The 19,068-nt window shown below is 45.7% G+C and overlaps 1 protein-coding gene across 4 annotated transcripts in view; it reads right to left on the reverse strand.

Moving 5' to 3' along the window:
• The window catches only part of LOC118387352 (E3 ubiquitin ligase TRAF3IP2-like), a 92,346-nt gene that overhangs the window by 37,175 nt on the left and 36,103 nt on the right, over nucleotides 1–19,068 (reverse strand). For 3 of the 4 annotated variants that reach the window (XM_052469100.1, XM_052469099.1, XM_052469103.1), the window contains 4 exons: nucleotides 15,440–15,537; nucleotides 12,676–12,744; nucleotides 6,420–6,536; nucleotides 2,300–2,374 (listed from right to left, as the gene is read on the reverse strand). In XM_052469100.1, the coding sequence (XP_052325060.1) occupies nucleotides 2,300–2,374; nucleotides 6,420–6,536; nucleotides 12,676–12,744; nucleotides 15,440–15,537 (359 nt within the window). The remainder of the gene's footprint in view (nucleotides 1–2,299; nucleotides 2,375–6,419; nucleotides 6,537–12,675; nucleotides 12,745–15,439; nucleotides 15,538–19,068) is intronic. The other variant, XM_052469102.1, reaches the window with a different exon arrangement.

The raw sequence follows: 19,068 nt of genomic DNA on the forward strand, positions 1-19,068 counted from the left end.
GTCCCCTAATATAGTGACTGGAGTATGGGTAGCTGTCCCCCAGTATGGTGACTGGAGTATGGGTCGCTGTCCCCCAGTATGGTGACTGGAGTATGGGTAGCTGTCCCCCAATATGGTGACTGGAGTATGGGTAGCTGTCTCCCAGTATGGTGACTGGAGTATGGGTAGCTGCAGCCCAATATGGTGACTGGAGTATGGGTAGCTGTCTCCCAGTATGGTGACTGGAGTATGGGTAGCTGCAGGCCAATATGGTGACTGTAGTATGGGTAGCTGTCTCCATGTATGGTGACTGGAGTATGGGTAGCTGCAGGCCAATATGGTGACTGGAGTATGGGTAGCTGCAGGCCAATATGGTGACTGGAGTATGGGTAGCTGTCCCCCAGTATGGTGACTGGAGTATGGGTAGCTGTAGCCCAATATGGTGACTGGAGTATGGGTAGCTGCAGGCCAATATGGTGACTGGAGTATGGGTAGCTGTCTCCCAGTATGGTGACTGGAGTATGGGTAGCTGCAGGCCAATATGGTGACTGGAGTATGGGTAGCTGCAGCCCAATATGGTAACTGGAGTATGGGTAGCTGTAGCCCAGTATGGTGACTGGAGTATGGGTAGCTGTCTCCATGTATGGTGACTGGAGTATGGGTAGCTGCAGGCCAATATGGTGACTGGAGTATGGGTAGCTGTCTCCCAGTATGGTGACTGGAGTATGGGTAGCTGCAGGCCAATATGGTGACTGGTGTATGGTTAGCTGCAGCCCAATATGGTAACTGGAGTATGGGTAGCTGTAGCCCAAAATGGTGACTGGAGTATGGGTAGCTGCAGCCCATTATGGTGACTGGAGTATGGGTAGCTGTAGGACAATATAACGACTTGAGTATGGGTAGCTGCAGGACAATATGGTGACTGGAGTATGGGTAGCTGTAGCCCAATATGGTGACTGGAGTATGGGTAGCTGCAGCCTAATATGGTGACTGGAGTATGGGTAGCTGCAGGACAATATGATGACTTGAGTATGGGTAGCTGCAGGACAATATGGTGACTGGAGTATGGGTAGCTGTCCCCCAGTATGGTGACTGGAGTATGGGTAGCTGTCCCCCAGTATGGTGACTGGAGTATGGGTAGCTGTTCCCCAGTATGGTGACTGGAGTATGGGGTCGCTGCAGGCCAATATGGTGACTGGAGTATGGGTAGTTGCAGGACAATATGGTGACTGGAGTATGGGTAGCTGCAGGACAATATGATGACTTGAGTATGGGTAGCTGCAGGACAATATGGTGACTGGAGTATGGGTAGCTGTCCCCCAGTATGGTGACTGGAGTATGGGTAGCTGTCCCCCAATATGGTGACTGGAGTATGGGGTCGCTGCAGGCCAATATGGTGACTGGAGTATGGGTAGCTGCAGCCCAGTATGGTGACTGGAGTATGGGTAGCTGTCACCCAATATGGTGACTGGAGTATGGGTAGCTGCAGGACAATATGGTGACTGGAGTATGGGTAGCTGTAGCCCAATATGGTGACTGGAGTATGGGTAGCTGTCACCCAATATGGTGACTGGAGTATGGGTAGCTGCAGGACAATATGACGACTTGAGTATGGGTAGCTGCAGGACAATATGGTGACTGGAGTATGGGTAGCTGTCCCCCAGTATGGTGACTGGAGTATGGGTAGCTGTCCCACAATATGGTGACTGGAGTATGGGTAGCTGTCCCCCAGTATGGTGACTGGAGTATGGGTAGCTGCAGGACAATATGACGACTTGAGTATGGGTAGCTGCAGGACAATATGGTGACTGGAGTATGGGTAGCTACAGGACAATATGGTGACTGGAGTATGGGTAGCTGCAGGACAATATGGTGACTGGAGTATGGGTAGCTGTAGCCCAATATGGTGACTGGAGTATGGGTAGCTGCAGGACAATATAACGACTTGAGTATAGGCAAATGAGCGTGTTGAAAGGAATGGGTGCATGGAAAGCGAATCAGCTCATTTGTTGTCACTCAAGACCGTTTTACGTGGCTGTTTGAGATTCACAATGAGTCGATAAGCCGGCGACCTGTGCACCATCAACATGCTCCCTACTGGGCACCTGTATCAAGGGCATGTGGCCATCAACATGCTCCCTACTGGGCACCTGTATCAAGGGCATGTGGCCATCAACATGCTCCCTACTGGGCACCTGTATCACGGGCAAGTCACCGACGCTAGCCTTACTTGTCATGATTTAAAAAATTGACAGCAGTGTAATATTGTGTTGACTATAAAGCAGCTCCAGCAGCAGAGAGACAGATGTATATATTTTACCTTTCTAGCCCCAGGGAACAGGATAGGGATGAACCGGAAGTTCTTACTGCCGTTCTGAATGAACTCATTCTGCAGCTGCAGCACAAACACACAGAACATGTGACCCAGCGTTATGACACGGTCAGAGCCACATCATGATGACAGAACATGTGACCCAGCGTTATGACACGGTCAGAGCCACATCATGATGACAGAACATGTGACCCAGCGTTATGACACGGTCAGAGCCACATCATGATGACAGAACATGTGACCCAGCGTTATGACACGGTCAGAGCCACATCATGATGACAGAACATGTCATAAGCTGTTTTATTGACACTGTCATGGCATATTCACACCTGTTGTGACACCTGTTGTGACACCTGTTGTGACACCTGTTGTGACCATTATTCTATGGCTGGTTATGACACCTACATGAGAATGTCAAAAGCCACCAAACCTACCACACAAGGCAAAACATTTAATTACACCATAATCTACATGTCAACAGTGTGTTTGTTATAGAAAAAAGAAAATTGAAAAAAAAAATGACTACAGTAAGTGTCAATTAAGTGCCAAATAAAGTAACAGGGTTGACAGTAACAGGGTTGACCGTAACAGGGTTGACTGTAACAGGGTTGACCATAACAGGGTTGACAGTAACAGGGTTGACCGTAACAGGGTTGACTGTAACAGGGTTGACCGTAACAGGGTTGACTGTAACAGGGTTGACCGTAACAGGGTTGACTGTAACAGGGTTGACCGTAACAGGGTTGACTGTAACAGGGTTGACCGTAACAGGGTTGACTGTAACAGGGTTGACTGTAACAGGGTTGACCATAACAGGATTGACCATAACAGGGTTGACCGTAACAGAGTTGACTGTAACAGGGTTGACCATAACAGGGTTGACCATAACAGAGTTGACCATAACAGGGTTGACCATAACAGGGTTGACCATAACAGGGTTGACCATAACAGGGTTGACCGTAACAGAGTTGACTGTAACAGGGTTGACCATAACAGGGTTGACCATAACAGAGTTGACTGTAACAGGGTTGACTGTAACAGGGTTGACTGTAACAGGGTTGACCATAACAGGATTGACTGTAACAGGGTTGACCATAAAGGGTTGACCATAACAGGGTTGACCATAACAGGGTTGACCATAACAGAGTTGACTGTAACAGGGTTGACCATAACAGGGTTGACCATAACAGAGTTGACTGTAACAGGGTTGACCATAACAGGGTTGACCATAACAGAGTTGACTGTAACAGGGTTGACCGTAACAGAGTTGACCGTAACAGGGTTGACCATAACAGGGTTGACCATAACAGGGTTGACCATAACAGGGTTGACCGTAACAGGGTTGACCGTAACAGAGTTGACTGTAACAGTGTTGAGGTCTGACAGTGTTGAGGTCTGACCGTGTTGAGGTCTGACAGTGTTGAGGTCTGACTGTGTTGAGGTCTGACTGTGTTGAGGTCTGACCGTGTTGAGGTCTGACAGTGTTGAGGTATGACTGTGTTGAGGTCTGACTGTGTTGAGGTCTGACTGTGTTGAGGTCTGACAGTGTTGAGGTCTGACAGTGTTCAGGTCTGACAGTGTTGAGGTCTGACTGTGTTGAGGTACCTGTTTGTGTATGTAGACAGTGTTGAGGTCTGACTGTGTTGAGGTCTGACAGTGTTGAGGTCTGACAGTGTTGAGGTCTGACAGTGTTGAGGTCTGACCGTGTTGAGGTCTGACTGTGTTGAGGTACCTGTTTGTGTATGTAGAAAGTGTTGAGGTCTGACAGTGTTGAGGTCTGACAGTGTTGAGGTCTGACAGTGTTGAGGTCTGACAGTGTTGAGGTCTGACAGTGTTGAGGTACCTGTTTGTGTATGTAGACTGTGTTGAGGTCTGACCGTGTTGAGGTACCTGTTTGTGTATGTAGACAGTGTTGAGGTCTGACTGTGTTGAGGTCTGATAGTTTTGAGGTACCTGTTTGTGTATGTAGACAGTGTTGAGGTCTGACTGTGTTGATGTCTGATAGTGTTGAGGTCTGACTGTGTTGAGGTCTGACTGTGTTGAGGTCTGACAGTGTTGAGGTCTGACAGTGTTGAGGTCTGACAGTGTTGAGGTCTGACTGTGTTGAGGTCTGACCGTGTTGAGGTACCTGTTTGTGTATGTAGAAAGTGTTGAGGTCTGACAGTGTTGAGGTCTGACTGTGTTGAGGTCTGACAGTGTTGAGGTCTGACAGTGTTGAGGTCTGACCGTGTTGAGGTACCTGTTTGTGTATGTAGACTGTGTTGAGGTCTGACAGTGTTGAGGTCTGACAGTGTTGAGGTCTGACAGTGTTGAGGTACCTGTTTGTGTATGTAGACTGTGTTGAGGTCTGACCGTGTTGAGGTACCTGTTTGTGTATGTAGACAGTGTTGAGGTCTGACTGTGTTGAGGTCTGACTGTGTTGAGGTCTGACAGTGTTGAGGTCTGACAGTGTTGAGGTCTGACAGTGTTGAGGTCTGACCGTGTTGAGGTACCTGTTTGTGTATGTAGACTGTGTTGAGGTCTGACAGTGTTGAGGTCTGACAGTGTTGAGGTCTGACAGTGTTGAGGTACCTGTTTGTGTATGTAGACTGTGTTGAGGTCTGACCGTGTTGAGGTACCTGTTTGTGTATGTAGACAGTGTTGAGGTCTGACTGTGTTGAGGTCTGATAGTGTTGAGGTCTGACTGTGTTGATGTCTGACAGTGTTGAGGTCTGACAGTGTTGAGGTCTGACAGTGTTGAGGTACCTGTTTGTGTATGTAGACAGTGTTGAGGTCTGAATGTGTTGATGTCTGATAGTGTTGAGGTCTGACAGTGTTGAGGTCTGACAGTGTTGAGGTCTGACAGTGTTGAGGTCTGACAGTGTTGAGGTCTGACAGTGTTGAGGTCTGATAGTGTTGAGGTCTGATAGTGTTGAGGTCTGACTGTGTTGAGGTCTGATAGTGTTGAGGTCTGATAGTGTTGAGGTCTGACTGTGTTGAGGTCTGATAGTGCTGAGGTCTGACAGTGTTGAGGTACCTGTTTGTGTATGTAGAAAGTGTTGAGGTCTGACTCTGTTGAGGTCTGACTGTGTTGAGGTCTGACAGTGTTGAGGTACCTGTTTGTGTATGTAGAAAGTGTTGAGGTCTGATAGTGTTGAGGTCTGACAGTGTTGAGGTCTGACTGTGTTGAGGTCTGACCGTGTTGAGGTCTGACTGTGTTGAGGTACCTGTTTGTGTATGTAGACTGTGTTGAGGTCTGACAGTGTTGCGTTCTGACAGTGTTGAGGTCTGACAGTGTTGAGGTACCTGTTTGTGTATGTAGACTGTGTTGAGGTCTGACCGTGTTGAGGTACCTGTTTGTGTATGTAGACAGTGTTGAGGTCTGACTGTGTTGAGGTCTGATAGTGTTGAGGTACCTGTTTGTGTATGTAGACAGTGTTGAGGTCTGACTGTGTTGATGTCTGATAGTGTTGAGGTCTGACTGTGTTGAGGTCTGACAGTGTTGAGGTCTGACTGTGTTGAGGTCTGACAGTGTTGAGGTCTGACAGTGTTGAGGTACCTGTTTGTGTATGTAGACAGTGTTGAGGTCTGACTGTGTTGAGGTCTGATAGTGTTGAGGTCTGACAGTGTTGAGGTACCTGTTTGTGTATGTAGACAGTGTTGAGGTCTGACTGTGTTGAGGTCTGATAGTGTTGAGGTCTGACAGTGTTGAGGTACCTGTTTGTGTATGTAGACTGTGTTGAGGTCTGACTGTGTTGAGGTCTGACTGTGTTGAGGTCTGACAGTGTTGAGGTCTGACTGTGTTGAGGTCTGACAGTGTTGAGGTCTGACAGTGTGGAGGTACCTGTTTGTGTATGTAGAAAGTGTTGAGGTCTGACTGTGTTGAGGTCTGATAGTGTTGAGGTCTGACTGTGTTGAGGTCTGACTGTGTTGAGGTCTGACTGTGTTGAGGTCTGACAGTGTTGAGGTCTGACAGTGTTGAGGTACCTGTTTGTGTATGTAGAAAGTGTTGAGGTCTGATAGTGTTGAGGTCTGATAGTGTTGAGGTCTGACAGTGTTGAGGTACCTGTTTGTGTATGTAGACTGTGTTGAGGTCTGACAGTGTTGAGGTCTGACAGTGTTGAGGTACCTGTTTGTGTATGTAGACTGTGTTGAGGATCCTCTCGTCGTTCTCTAAGCTGACCGGTGATGAGGTCACAGTCTCATGGTACTTTGGACTGATGATGATGATAATGAGGTATTCCTTCTGTAAGGGTGAGGCACAGAGGAGTTAGACACCTGTCTGTCTGTCTGTCCCTTACACTGGTCTGTTACTAACCTGTCTGTCTGTCCCTTACACTGGTCTGTTACTAACCTGTCTGTCTGTCCCTTACACTGGTCTGTTACTAACCTGTCTGTCTGTCCCTTACACTGGCCTGTTACTAACCTGTCTGACTGTCTGTCCCTTACTGGCCTGTTACTAACCTGTCTGTCTGTCCCTTACACTGGTCTGTTACTAACCTGTCTGACTGTCCCTTACTGGCCTGTTAAAAACCTGTCTGTCTGACTGTCCCTTACACTGGCCTGTTACTAACCTGTCTGTCTGTCTGTCCCTTACTGGCCTGTTACTAACCTGTCTGTCTGACTGTCCCTTACTGGCCTGTTAAAAACCTGTCTGTCTGACTGTCCCTTACTGGCCTGTTACTAACCTGTCTGTCTGACTGTCCCTTACACTGATCTGTTACTAACCTGTCTGTCTGTCCCTTACTGGCCTGTTACTAACCTGTCTGACTGTCCCTTACTGGCCTGTTACTAACCTGTCTGCCTGTCCCTTACACTGGCCTGTTACTAACCTGTCTGTCTGTCTGTCCCTTACTGGCCTGTTACTAACCTGTCTGTCCCTTACACTGGCCTGTTACTAACCTGTCTGTCCCTTACACTGGCCTGTTACTAACCTGTCTGTCTGTCCCTTACACTGGCCTGTTACTAACCTGTCTGTCTGTCCCTTACACTGGCCTGTTACTAACCTGTCTGTCTGTCCCTTACACTGGCCTGTTACTAACCTGTCTGTCTGTCTGTCCCTTACTGGCCTGTTACTAACCTGTCTGTCTGTCCCTTACACTGGCCTGTTAAAAACCTGTCTGTCTGTCCCTTACTGGCCTGTTAAAAACCTGTCTGTCTGTCTGTCGCTTACACTGGCCTGTTACTAACCTGTCTGTCCCTTACACAGGCATGTTACTAACCTGTCTGTCTCTCTTACACTTCCATGTTACTAACCTGTCTGTCTCTCTTACACTTCCCTGTTACTAACCTGTCTGTCTCTCTTACACTTCCCTGTAACTAACCTGTCTGTCTCTCTTACACTTCCCTGTTACTAACCTGCCTGTCTGTCTGTCTGTCCCTTACTGGCCTGTTACTAACCTGTCTGTCTGTCCCTTACACTGGCCTGTTACTAACCTGCCTGTCTGTCTGTCCCTTACTGGCCTGTTACTAACCTGTCTGTCTGTCCCTTACTGGCCTGTTACTAACCTGCCTGTCTGTCCCTTACACAGGCCTGTTACTAACCTGTCTGTCCCTTACACTGGCCTGTTACTAACCTGTCTGTCTGTCTGTCCCTTACACTGGCCTGTTACTAACCTGCCTGTCTGTCTGTCCCTTACTGGCCTGTTACTAACCTGTCTGTCTGTCCCTTACTGGCCTGTTACTAACCTGTCGGTCTGTCTGTCTGTCCCTTACTGGCCTGTTACTAACCTGTCTGTCTGTCTGTCTGTCTGTCTGTCTGTCTGTCTGTCCCTTACTGGCCTGTTACTAAGCTGTCTGTCCCTTACACTGGCCTGTTACTAACCTGTCTGTCCCTTACACTGGCCTGTTACTAACCTGTCTGTCTGTCTGTCTGTCTGTCCCTTACACAGGCCTGTTACTAACCTGTCTGTCTGTCTGTCCCTTACACTGGCCTGTTACTAACCTGTCTGTCTGTCCCTTACACAGGCCTGTTACTAACCTGGCTGTCTCTCTTACACTTCCCTGTTACTAACCTGTCGGTCTGTCTCTCTTACACTGGCCTGTTACTAACCTGTCTGTCTCTCTTACACTTCCCTGTTACTAACCTGTCTGTCTCTCTTACACTTCCCTGTTACTAACCTGTCGATCTGTCTCTTACACTTCCCTGTTACTAACCTGTCTGTCTCTCTTACACTTCCCTGTTACTAACCTGTCTGTCTCTCTTACACTTCCCTGTTACTAACCTGTCTGTCTGTCTGTCCCTTACACTGGCCTGTTAAAAACCTGCCTGTCTGTCTGTCTGTCCCTTACACTGGCCTGTTACTAACCTGTCTGTCTGTCTGTCTGTCTGTCCCTTACACTGGCATGTTAAAAACCTGTCTGTCTGTCCCTTACACAGGCCTGTTACTAACCTGTCTGTCTCTCTTACACTTCCCTGTTACTAACCTGTCTGTCTCTCTTACACTTCCCTGTAACTAACCTGTCTGTCTGTCTGTCTGTCTGTCCCTTACTGGCCTGTTACTAACCTGTCTGTCCCTTACACTGGCCTGTTACTAACCTGTCTGGCTGTCTGTCCCTTACTGGCCTGTTACTAACCTGTCTGTCTGTCCCTTTATGGCCTGTTACTAACCTGTCTGACTGTCCCTTACACTGGCCTGTTACTAACCTGTCTGACTGTCCCTTACACTGGCCTGTTACTAACCTGTCTGTCTGTCTGTCCCTTACTGGCCTGTTACTAACCTGTCTGACTGTCCCTTACACTGGCCTGTTACTAACCTGTCTGACTGTCCCTTACACTGGCCTGTTACTAACCTGTCTGTCTGTCTGTCTGTCTGTCTGTCTGTCCCTTACTGGCCTGTTACTAACCTGTCTGACTGTCCCTTACACTGGCCTGTTACTAACCTGTCTGTCTGTCTGTCCCTTACTGGCCTGTTACTAACCTGTCTGACTGTCCCTTACACTGGCCTGTTACTAACCTGTCTGTCTGTCCCTTACTGGCCTGTTACTAACCTGTCTGACTGTCCCTTACACTGGCCTGTTACTAACCTGTCTGTCTGTCTGTCCCTTACTGGCCTGTTACTAACCTGTCTGACTGTCCCTTACACTGGTCTGTTACTAACCTGTCTGACTGTCCCTTACTGGCCTGTTACTAACCTGTCTGACTGTCCCTTACACTGGCCTGTTACTAACCTGTCTGACTGTCCCTTACACTGGTCTGTTACTAACCTGTCTGACTGTCCCTTACTGGCCTGTTACTAACCTGTCTGACTGTCCCTTACACTGGTCTGTTACTAACCTGTCTGACTGTCCCTTACTGGCCTGTTACTAACCTGTCTGACTGTCCCTTACACTGGTCTGTTACTAACCTGTCTGACTGTCCCTTACTGGCCTGTTACTAACCTGTCTGACTGTCCCTTACTGGCCTGTTACTAACCTGTCTGACTGTCCCTTACACTGGCCTGTTACTAACCTGTCTGACTGTCCCTTACACTGGTCTGTTACTAACCTGTCTGACTGTCCCTTACTGGCCTGTTACTAACCTGTCTGACTGTCCCTTACTGGCCTGTTACTAACCTGTCTGACTGTCCCTTACACTGGTCTGTTACTAACCTGTCTGACTGTCCCTTACTGGCCTGTTACTAACCTGTCTGACTGTCCCTTACACTGGTCTGTTACTAACCTGTCTGTCTGTCTGTCCCTTACTGGCCTGTTACTAACCTGTCTGACTGTCCCTTACACTGGCCTGTTACTAACCTGTCTGTCCCTTACACTGGCCTGTTACTAACCTGTCTGTCTGTCTGCCCCTTACTGGCCTGTTACTAACCTGTCTGTCTGTCCCTTACTGGCCTGTTACTAACCTGTCTGTCCCTTACACTGGCCTGTTACTAACCTGTCTGTCCCTTACACTGGCCTGTTACTAACCTGTCTGTCTCTCTTACACTGGCCTGTTACTAACCTGTCTGTCTCTCTTACACTTCCCTGTTACTAACCTGTCTGTCTCTCTTACACTTCCCTGTTACTAACCTGTCTGTCTCTTACACTTCCCTGTTACTAACCTGGCTGTCTCTCTTACACTTCCCTGTTACTAACTTCACTATTGACATTCATGGATTTTGGTCATAGCATAAACATATCGCAAATGTCACACTATTCCCTACATAGTGCATTATTTTTACATCTTTAAATGTTATGTAACCTTTATTTAACTAGGCAAGTCAGTAAATAACTCATTGTTATTTACAATGATGGCCTACCCCGGCCAAACCCTAACCCGGACGACGCTGGGCCAATTGGGCGCCGCCCTATGGGACTCCCAATTACGGCCGGTTGTGATACAGCCTGGAATCAAACCAGGGTCTGTAGTGACGCTTCTAGCACTGAGATGCAGTGCCTTAGACTGCTGCACCACTCAGGAGCCGTATGGGCCCAGGGAACCCTATTCCCAACATAGAGCACCCTATTCCCTAACCCTATTCCCAACATAGAGCACCCTATTCCCTAACCCTATTCCCAACATAGAGCACCCTATTCCCTAACCCTATTCCCTAACCCTATTCCCTAACCCTATTCCCTAACCCTATTCCCTAATCCTATTCCCAACATAGAGCACCCTATTCCCTAACCCTATTCCCAACATAGAGCACCCTATTCCCTAACCCTATTCCCAACAGAGCACCCTATTCCCTAACCCTATTCCCCAACCCTATTCCCAACATAGAGCACCCTATTCCCTAACCCTATTCCCTAACCCTATTCCCAACAGAGCACCCTATTCCCTAACCCTATTCCCTAACCCTATTCCCTAACCCTATTCCCAACATAGAGCACCCTATTCCCTAACCCTATTCCCAACAGAGCACCCTATTCCCTAACCCTATTCCCTAACCCTATTCCCTAACCCTATTCCCAAACCCTATTCCCTAACCCTATTCCCTAACCCTATTCCCAACATAGAGCACCCTATTCCCCAACCCTATTCCCAACAGAGCACCCTATTCCCTAACCCTATTCCCTAACCCTATTCCATAACCCTATTCCCTAACCCTATTCCCAACAGAGCACCCTATTCCCAACATAGAGCACCCTATTCCCTAACCCTATTCCCAACAGAGCACCCTATTCCCAACATAGAGCACCCTATTCCCTAACCCTATTCCCAACATAGAGCACCCTATTCCCAACATAGAGCACCCTATTCCCAACATAGAGCACCCTATTCCCAACATAGAGCACCCTATTCCCAACATAGAGCACCCTATTCCCTAACCCTATTCCCTAACCCTATTCCCAACATAGAGCACCCTATTCCCTAACCCTATTCCCTAACCCTATTCCCAACATAGAGCACCCTATTCCCTAACCCTATTCCCAACATAGAGCACCCTATTCCCTAACCCTATTCCCAACAGAGCACCCTATTCCCAACATAGAGCACCCTATTCCCTAACCCTATTCCCAACATAGAGCACCCTATTCCCTAACCCTATTCCCTAACCCTATTCCCTAACCCTATTCCCTAACCCTATTCCCAACATAGAGCACCCTATTCCCTAACCCTATTCCCAACAGAGCACCCTATTCCCTAACCCTATTCCCTAACCCTATTCCTTAACCCTATTCCCAAACCCTATTCCCTAACCCTATTCCCTAACCCTATTCCCAACATAGAGCACCCTATTCCCTAACCCTATTCCCAACATAGAGCACCCTATTCCCTAACCCTATTCCCTAACCCTATTCCCTAACCCTATTCCCTAACCCTATTCCCTAACCCTATTCCCAACAGAGCACCCTATTCCCTAACCCTATTCCCTAACCCTATTCCCTAACCCTATTCCCTAACCCTATTCCCAACATACAGCACCCTATTCCCTAACCCTATTCCCTAACCCTATTCCCTAACCCTATTCCCTAACCCTATTCCCAACATAGAGCACCCTATTCCCTAACCCTAGTCCCAACATAGAGCACCCTATTCCCTAACCCTATTCCCGACATAGAGCACCCTATTCCCAACATAGAGCACCCTATTCCCTAACCCTATTCCCAACAGAGCACCCTATTCCCTAACCCTATTCCCTAACCCTATTCCCAACATAGAGCACCCTATTCCCTAACCCTATTCCCAACATAGAGCACCCTATTCCCTAACCCTATTCCCTAACCATATTCCCAACATAGAGCACCCTATTCCCTAACCCTATTCCCTAACCCTATTCCCTAACCCTATTCCCTAACCCTATTCCCTAACCCTATTCCCAACATAGAGCACCCTATTCCCTAACCCTATTCCCAACATAGAGCACCCTATTCCCTAACCCTGAAGAGGAATGTCGAGACGAACTATCATTAAGTTAACAAGAAGAGCTGATGAGCTGGAATGACAGGTGAGGAACGTCCTTTACCTCGCTGAGGTAGCGCTCCATGAAGTCGATCTTACTGATGCTCCGGAACTGCTGCTCAAACATATCGATCTGAAACACCAGGATGTAGAGCAGACGAGTGGGGTGCAGTACTTCAGAGGAAATGGTTTGAATCACAGAGATAACTAGGATTTTTACATATCTGTCCATGTACCCTTGAGCAAGGCACTCAAACCTAATAGCTCCTAAGTCTCTTTGGATAAGAGCGTCTGCTGAATGACTAAAATGTAAATGTACTACGTTAGCCAGCTAACTTTGACAAACACCCAAATTAACAGCCACATATACAGCCACATATAACTAGATTTGAAGGTTTATTAAGGAAGCTAAATGTGTATGTTGTTGTCGCCTTAATTTTGCTGGACCCCAGGAAGAGTAGCTGCTGCCAAGGCAGATCCATAATAAACACAAATTGTACCCTGTCATTAAGTTTCTCATTGATCTAGTTCTCTGGAACAGGCCCAAGGGATCTGTATGCTAAATACAGTGTTGAAGAATTCAAAAGCTCTCAAGGAAGGTGCAACTGGGTCTTTACATTTGATTTCAATCACTTTTTGAACGCACCCCTTTGGATTTGAACAAAGCTTTCTAAACATATTTGCCCATGGTAGAAGTGGTCATTAATGAACATTTTGTGGTAGAAGTGGTCATAAATGAACATTTTGTGGTAGAAGTGGTCATAAATGAACATTTTGTTGTAGAAGTGGTCATAAATGAACATTTTGTGGTAGAAGTGGTCATAAATGAACATTTTGTGGTGGAAGTGGTCATAAATGAACATTTTGTTGTAGAAGTGGTCAGAAATGAACATTTTGTGGTAGAAGTGGTCATAAATGAACATTTTGTGGTAGAAGTGGTCATAAATGAACATTTTGTGGTAGAAGTGGTCATAAATGAACATTTTGTGGTAGAAGTGGTCATAAATGAACATTTTGTGGTAGAAGTGGTCATTAATGAACATTTTGTGGTAGAAGTGGTCATAAATGAACATTTTGTGGTAGAAGTGGTCATAAATGAACATTTTGTGGTGGAAGTGGTCAGAAATGAACATTTTGTGGTGGAAGTGGTCATAAATGAACATTTTGTGGTAGAAGTGGTCATAAATGAAGATTTTGTTGTAGAAGTGGTCAGAAATGAACATTTTGTGGAAGAAGTGGTCATAAATGAACATTTTGTGGTAGAAGTGGTCATAAATGAACATTTTGTGGTAGAAGTGGTCATAAATGAACATTTTGTGGTAGAAGTGGTCATAAATGAACATTTTGTGGTAGAAGTGGTCATAAATGAACATTTTGTGGTAGAAGTGGTCAGAAATGAACATTTTGTTGTAGAAGTGGTCAGAAATGAACATTTTGTTGTAGAAGTGGTCATAAATGAACATTTTGTGGTGGAAGTGGTCATAAATGAACATTTTGTGGTAGAAGTGGTCATAAATGAACATTTTGTGGTAGAAGTGGTCATAAATGAACATTTTGTGGTAGAAGTGGTCATAAATGAACATTTTGTGGTAGAAGTGGTCATAAATGAACATTTTGTGGTAGAAGTGGTCATAAATGAACATTTTGTGGTAGAAGTGGTCATAAATGAACATTTTGTGGTAGAAGTGGTCATTAATGAACATTTTGTGGTAGAAGTGGCCATAAATGAACATTTTGTGGTAGAAGTGGTCATAAATGAACATTTTGTGGTAGAAGTGGTCATTAATGAACATTTTGTGGTAGAAGTGGTCATAAATGAACATTTTGTGGTAGAAGTGGTCATAAATGAACATTTTGTGGTAGAAGTGGTCATAAATGAACATTTTGTGGTAGAAGTGGTCATTAATGAACATTTTGTGGTAGAAGTGGCCATAAATGAACATTTTGTGGTAGAAGTGGTCATAAATGAACATTTTGTGGTAGAAGTGGTCATTAATGAACATTTTGTGGTAGAAGTGGTCATAAATGAACATTTTGTGGTAGAAGTGGTCATAAATGAACATTTTGTGGTAGAAGTGGTCAGAAATGAACATTTTGTTGTAGAAGTGGTCAGAAATGAACATTTTGTTGTAGAAGTGGTCAGAAATTAACAGCCGTTTTGCATACCCCACCCTAACATGAGGCATCCATGTCTTCACCCCCGGAAATATACAGTTGAGTTTGATATCATTTAAAAGTTTACAAACAGGGTTGTCAAATTATTTTATGATTAAAATTTGTAAAAACGTTTTTTTCAGACTTCATTTTAGGAAAATGTTAGGTGTTTCTTGTGCAAAGATGTCATCAAGGTAAAGGCTACTTTGAAGAATCTCAAATATATTCCTATATATTTTTTCTTTATTTATAAAAAATTATAAAAAATCTCCCCAATTTTGTGGTATCCAATTGGAAGTTACAGTCTTGTCCCATCGCTGCAACTCCTGTACGGACTCAGGAGAGGCCAAGGTCAAGAGCTGAAACCCAACCCAGCCAAGAGGCACTGCTTCTTGACACAACGCCCGCTTAACCCGGAAGCCAGCCGCACCAATGTGTCGGAGGAAACACGGCCGGCTGCGCCAGAGCCTGGATTCGAACCAGGATCTCTAGTGGCACAGCTAGCACTGCATGCCTTAGACCACTGTGCAAGTCTGGAGGCTATTTTGATTTGTTTAACACTTTTTTGGTTACTACGTGTGCTTACGTGTGTGTGTGTGCTTACGTGTGTGTGTGTGTGTGCTTACGTGTGTGTGTGTGTATGTGTGCTTACGTGTGTGTGTGTGTGTGCTTACGTGTGTATCGAAGCCATTGTGTCTCAGCAACGCCACAAAGTTGATGATCTGTTTGACGTGTTTATCGCTGTCGGCTTCGTACGTCACAAACACCCTTCCTACGGTGATGAAGGGTTTAAATAGAGGTTAGAGGTCACAAACACCCTTCCTACGGTGATGAAGGGTTTAAATAGAGGTTAGAGGTCACAAACACCCTTCCTACGGTGATGAAGGGTTTAAATAGAGGTTAGAGGTCACAAACACCCTTCCTACGGTGATGAAGGGTTTAAATAGAGGTTAGAGGTCACAAACACCCTTCCTACGGTGATGAAGGGTTTAAATAGAGGTTAGAGGTCACAAACACCCTTCCTACGGTGATGAAGGGTTTAAATAGAGGTTAGAGGTCACAAACACCCTTCCTACGGTGATGAAGGGTTTAAATAGAGGTTAGAGGTCACAAACACCCTTCCTACGGTGATGAAGGGTTTAAATAGAGGTTAGAGGTCACAAACACCCTTCCTACGGTGATGAAGGGTTTAAATAGAGGTTAGAGGTCACAAACACCATTCCTACGGTGATGAAGGGTTTAAATAGAGGTTAGAGGTCACAAACACCCTTCCTACGGTGATGAAGGGTTTAAATAGAGGTTAGAGGTCACAAACACCCTTCCTACGGTGATGAAGGGTTTAAATAGAGGTTAGAGGTCACAAACACCCTTCCTACGGTGATGAAGGGTTTAAATAGAGGTTAGAGGTCACAAACACCATTCCTACGGTGATGAAGGGTTTAAATAGAGGTTAGAGGTCACAAACACCCTTCCTACGGTGATGAAGGGTTTAAATAGAGGTTAGAGGTCACAAACACCCTTCCTACGGTGATGAAGGGTTTAAATAGAGGTTAGAGGTCACAAACACCCTTCCTACGGTGATGAAGGGTTTAAATAGAGGTTAGAGGTCACAAACACCCTTCCTACGGTGATGAAGGGTTTAAATAGAGGTTAGAGGTCACAAACACCCTTCCTATGGTGATGAAGGGTTTAAATAGAGGTTAGAGGTCACAAACACCCTTCCTATGGTGATCAAGGGTTTAAATAGAGGTTAAAGGTCACAAACACCCTTCCTATGGTGATGAAAGGTTTAAATAGAGGTTAGAGGTCACAAACACCCTTCCTACGGTGATGAAGGGTTTAAATAGAGGTTAGAGGTCACAAACACCCTTCCTATGGTGATGAAGGGTTTAAATAGAGGTTGGAGGTCACAAACACCCTTCCTACGGTGATGAAGGGTTTAAATAGAGGTTAGAGGTCACAAACACCCTTCCTACGGTGATGAAGGGTTTAAATAGAGGTTAGAGGTCACAAACACCCTTCCTACGGTGATGAAGGGTTTAAATAGAGGTTAGAGGTCACAAACACCCTTCCTACGGTGATGAAGGGTTTAAATAGAGGTTAGAGGTCACAAACACCATTCCTACGGTGATGAAGGGTTTAAATAGAGGTTAGAGGTCACAAACACCCTTCCTACGGTGATGAAGGGTTTAAATAGAGGTTAGAGGTCACAAACACCCTTCCTATGGTGATGAAGGGTTTAAATAGAGGTTAGAGGTCACAAACACCCTTCCTACGGTGATGAAGGGTTTAAATAGAGGTTAGAGGTCACAAACACCCTTCCTATGGTGATGAAGGGTTTAAATAGAGGTTAGAGGTCACAAACACCCTTCCTACGGTGATGAAGGGTTTAAATAGAGGTTAGAGGTCACAAACACCCTTCCTACGGTGATGAGGGATTAAAGAGGTTAGAGGTCACAAACACCCTTCCTACGGTGATGAAGGGTTTAAATAGAGGTTAGAGGTCACAAACACCCTTCCTACGGTGATGAAGGGTTTAAATAGAGGTTAGAGGTCACAAACACCCTTCCTACGGTGATGAAGGGTTTAAATAGAGGTTAGAGGTCACAAACACCCTTCCTACGGTGATGAAGGGTTTAAATAGAGGTTAGAGGTCACAAACACCCTTCCTACGGTGATGAAGGGTTTAAATAGAGGTTAGAGGTCACAAACACCCTTCCTACGGTGATGAAGGGTTTAAATAGAGGTTAGAGGTCACAAACACCCTTCCTACGGTGATGAAGGGTTTAAATAGAGGTTAGAGGTCACAAACACCATTCCTACGGTGATGAAGGGTTTAAATAGAGGTTAGAGGTCACAAACACCCTTCCTACGGTGATGAAGGGTTTAAATAGAGGTTAGAGGTCACAAACACCCTTCCTACGGTGATGAAGGGTTTAAATAGAGGTTAGAGGTCACAAACACCCTTCCTACGGTGATGAAGGGTTTAAATAGAGGTTAGAGGTCACAAACACCATTCCTACGGTGATGAAGGGTTTAAATAGAGGTTAGAGGTCACAAACACCCTTCCTACGGTGATGAAGGGTTTAAATAGAGGTTAGAGGTCACAAACACCCTTCCTACGGTGATGAAGGGTTTAAATAGAGGTTAGAGGTCACAAACACCCTTCCTACGGTGATGAAGGGTTTAAATAGAGGTTAGAGGTCACAAACACCCTTCCTACGGTGATGAAGGGTTTAAATAGAGGTTAGAGGTCACAAACACCCTTCCTATGGTGATGAAGGGTTTAAATAGAGGTTAGAGGTCACAAACACCCTTCCTATGGTGATCAAGGGTTTAAATAGAGGTTAAAGGTCACAAACACCCTTCCTATGGTGATGAAAGGTTTAAATAGAGGTTAGAGGTCACAAACACCCTTCCTACGGTGATGAAGGGTTTAAATAGAGGTTAGAGGTCACAAACACCCTTCCTATGGTGATGAAGGGTTTAAATAGAGGTTAGAGGTCACAAACACCCTTCCTACGGTGATGAAGGGTTTAAATAGAGGTTAGAGGTCACAAACACCCTTCCTACGGTGATGAAGGGTTTAAATAGAGGTTAGAGGTCACAAACACCCTTCCTACGGTGATGAAGGGTTTAAATAGAGGTTAGAGGTCACAAACACCCTTCCTACGGTGATGAAGGGTTTAAATAGAGGTTAGAGGTCACAAACACCATTCCTACGGTGATGAAGGGTTTAAATAGAGGTTAGAGGTCACAAACACCCTTCCTACGGTGATGAAGGGTTTAAATAGAGGTTAGAGGTCACAAACACCCTTCCTACGGTGATGAAGGGTTTAAATAGAGGTTAGAGGTCACAAACACCCTTCCTACGGTGATGAAGGGTTTAAATAGAGGTTAGAGGTCACAAACACCATTCCTACGGTGATGAAGGGTTTAAATAGAGGTTAGAGGTCACAAACACCCTTCCTACGGTGATGAAGGGTTTAAATAGAGGTTAGAGGTCACAAACACCCTTCCTACGGTGATGAAGGGTTTAAATAGAGGTTAGAGGTCACAAACACCCTTCCTACGGTGATGAAGGGTTTAAATAGAGGTTAGAGGTCACAAACACCCTTCCTACGGTGATGAAGGGTTTAAATAGAGGTTAGAGGTCACAAACACCCTTCCTATGGTGATGAAGGGTTTAAATAGAGGTTAGAGGTCACAAACACCCTTCCTATGGTGATCAAGGGTTTAAATAGAGGTTAAAGGTCACAAACACCCTTCCTATGGTGATGAAAGGTTTAAATAGAGGTTAGAG

Source organism: Oncorhynchus keta, chromosome 1, assembly GCF_023373465.1.
Source record: "Oncorhynchus keta strain PuntledgeMale-10-30-2019 chromosome 1, Oket_V2, whole genome shotgun sequence".
Classification (NCBI taxonomy): domain Eukaryota; kingdom Metazoa; phylum Chordata; class Actinopteri; order Salmoniformes; family Salmonidae; genus Oncorhynchus; species Oncorhynchus keta.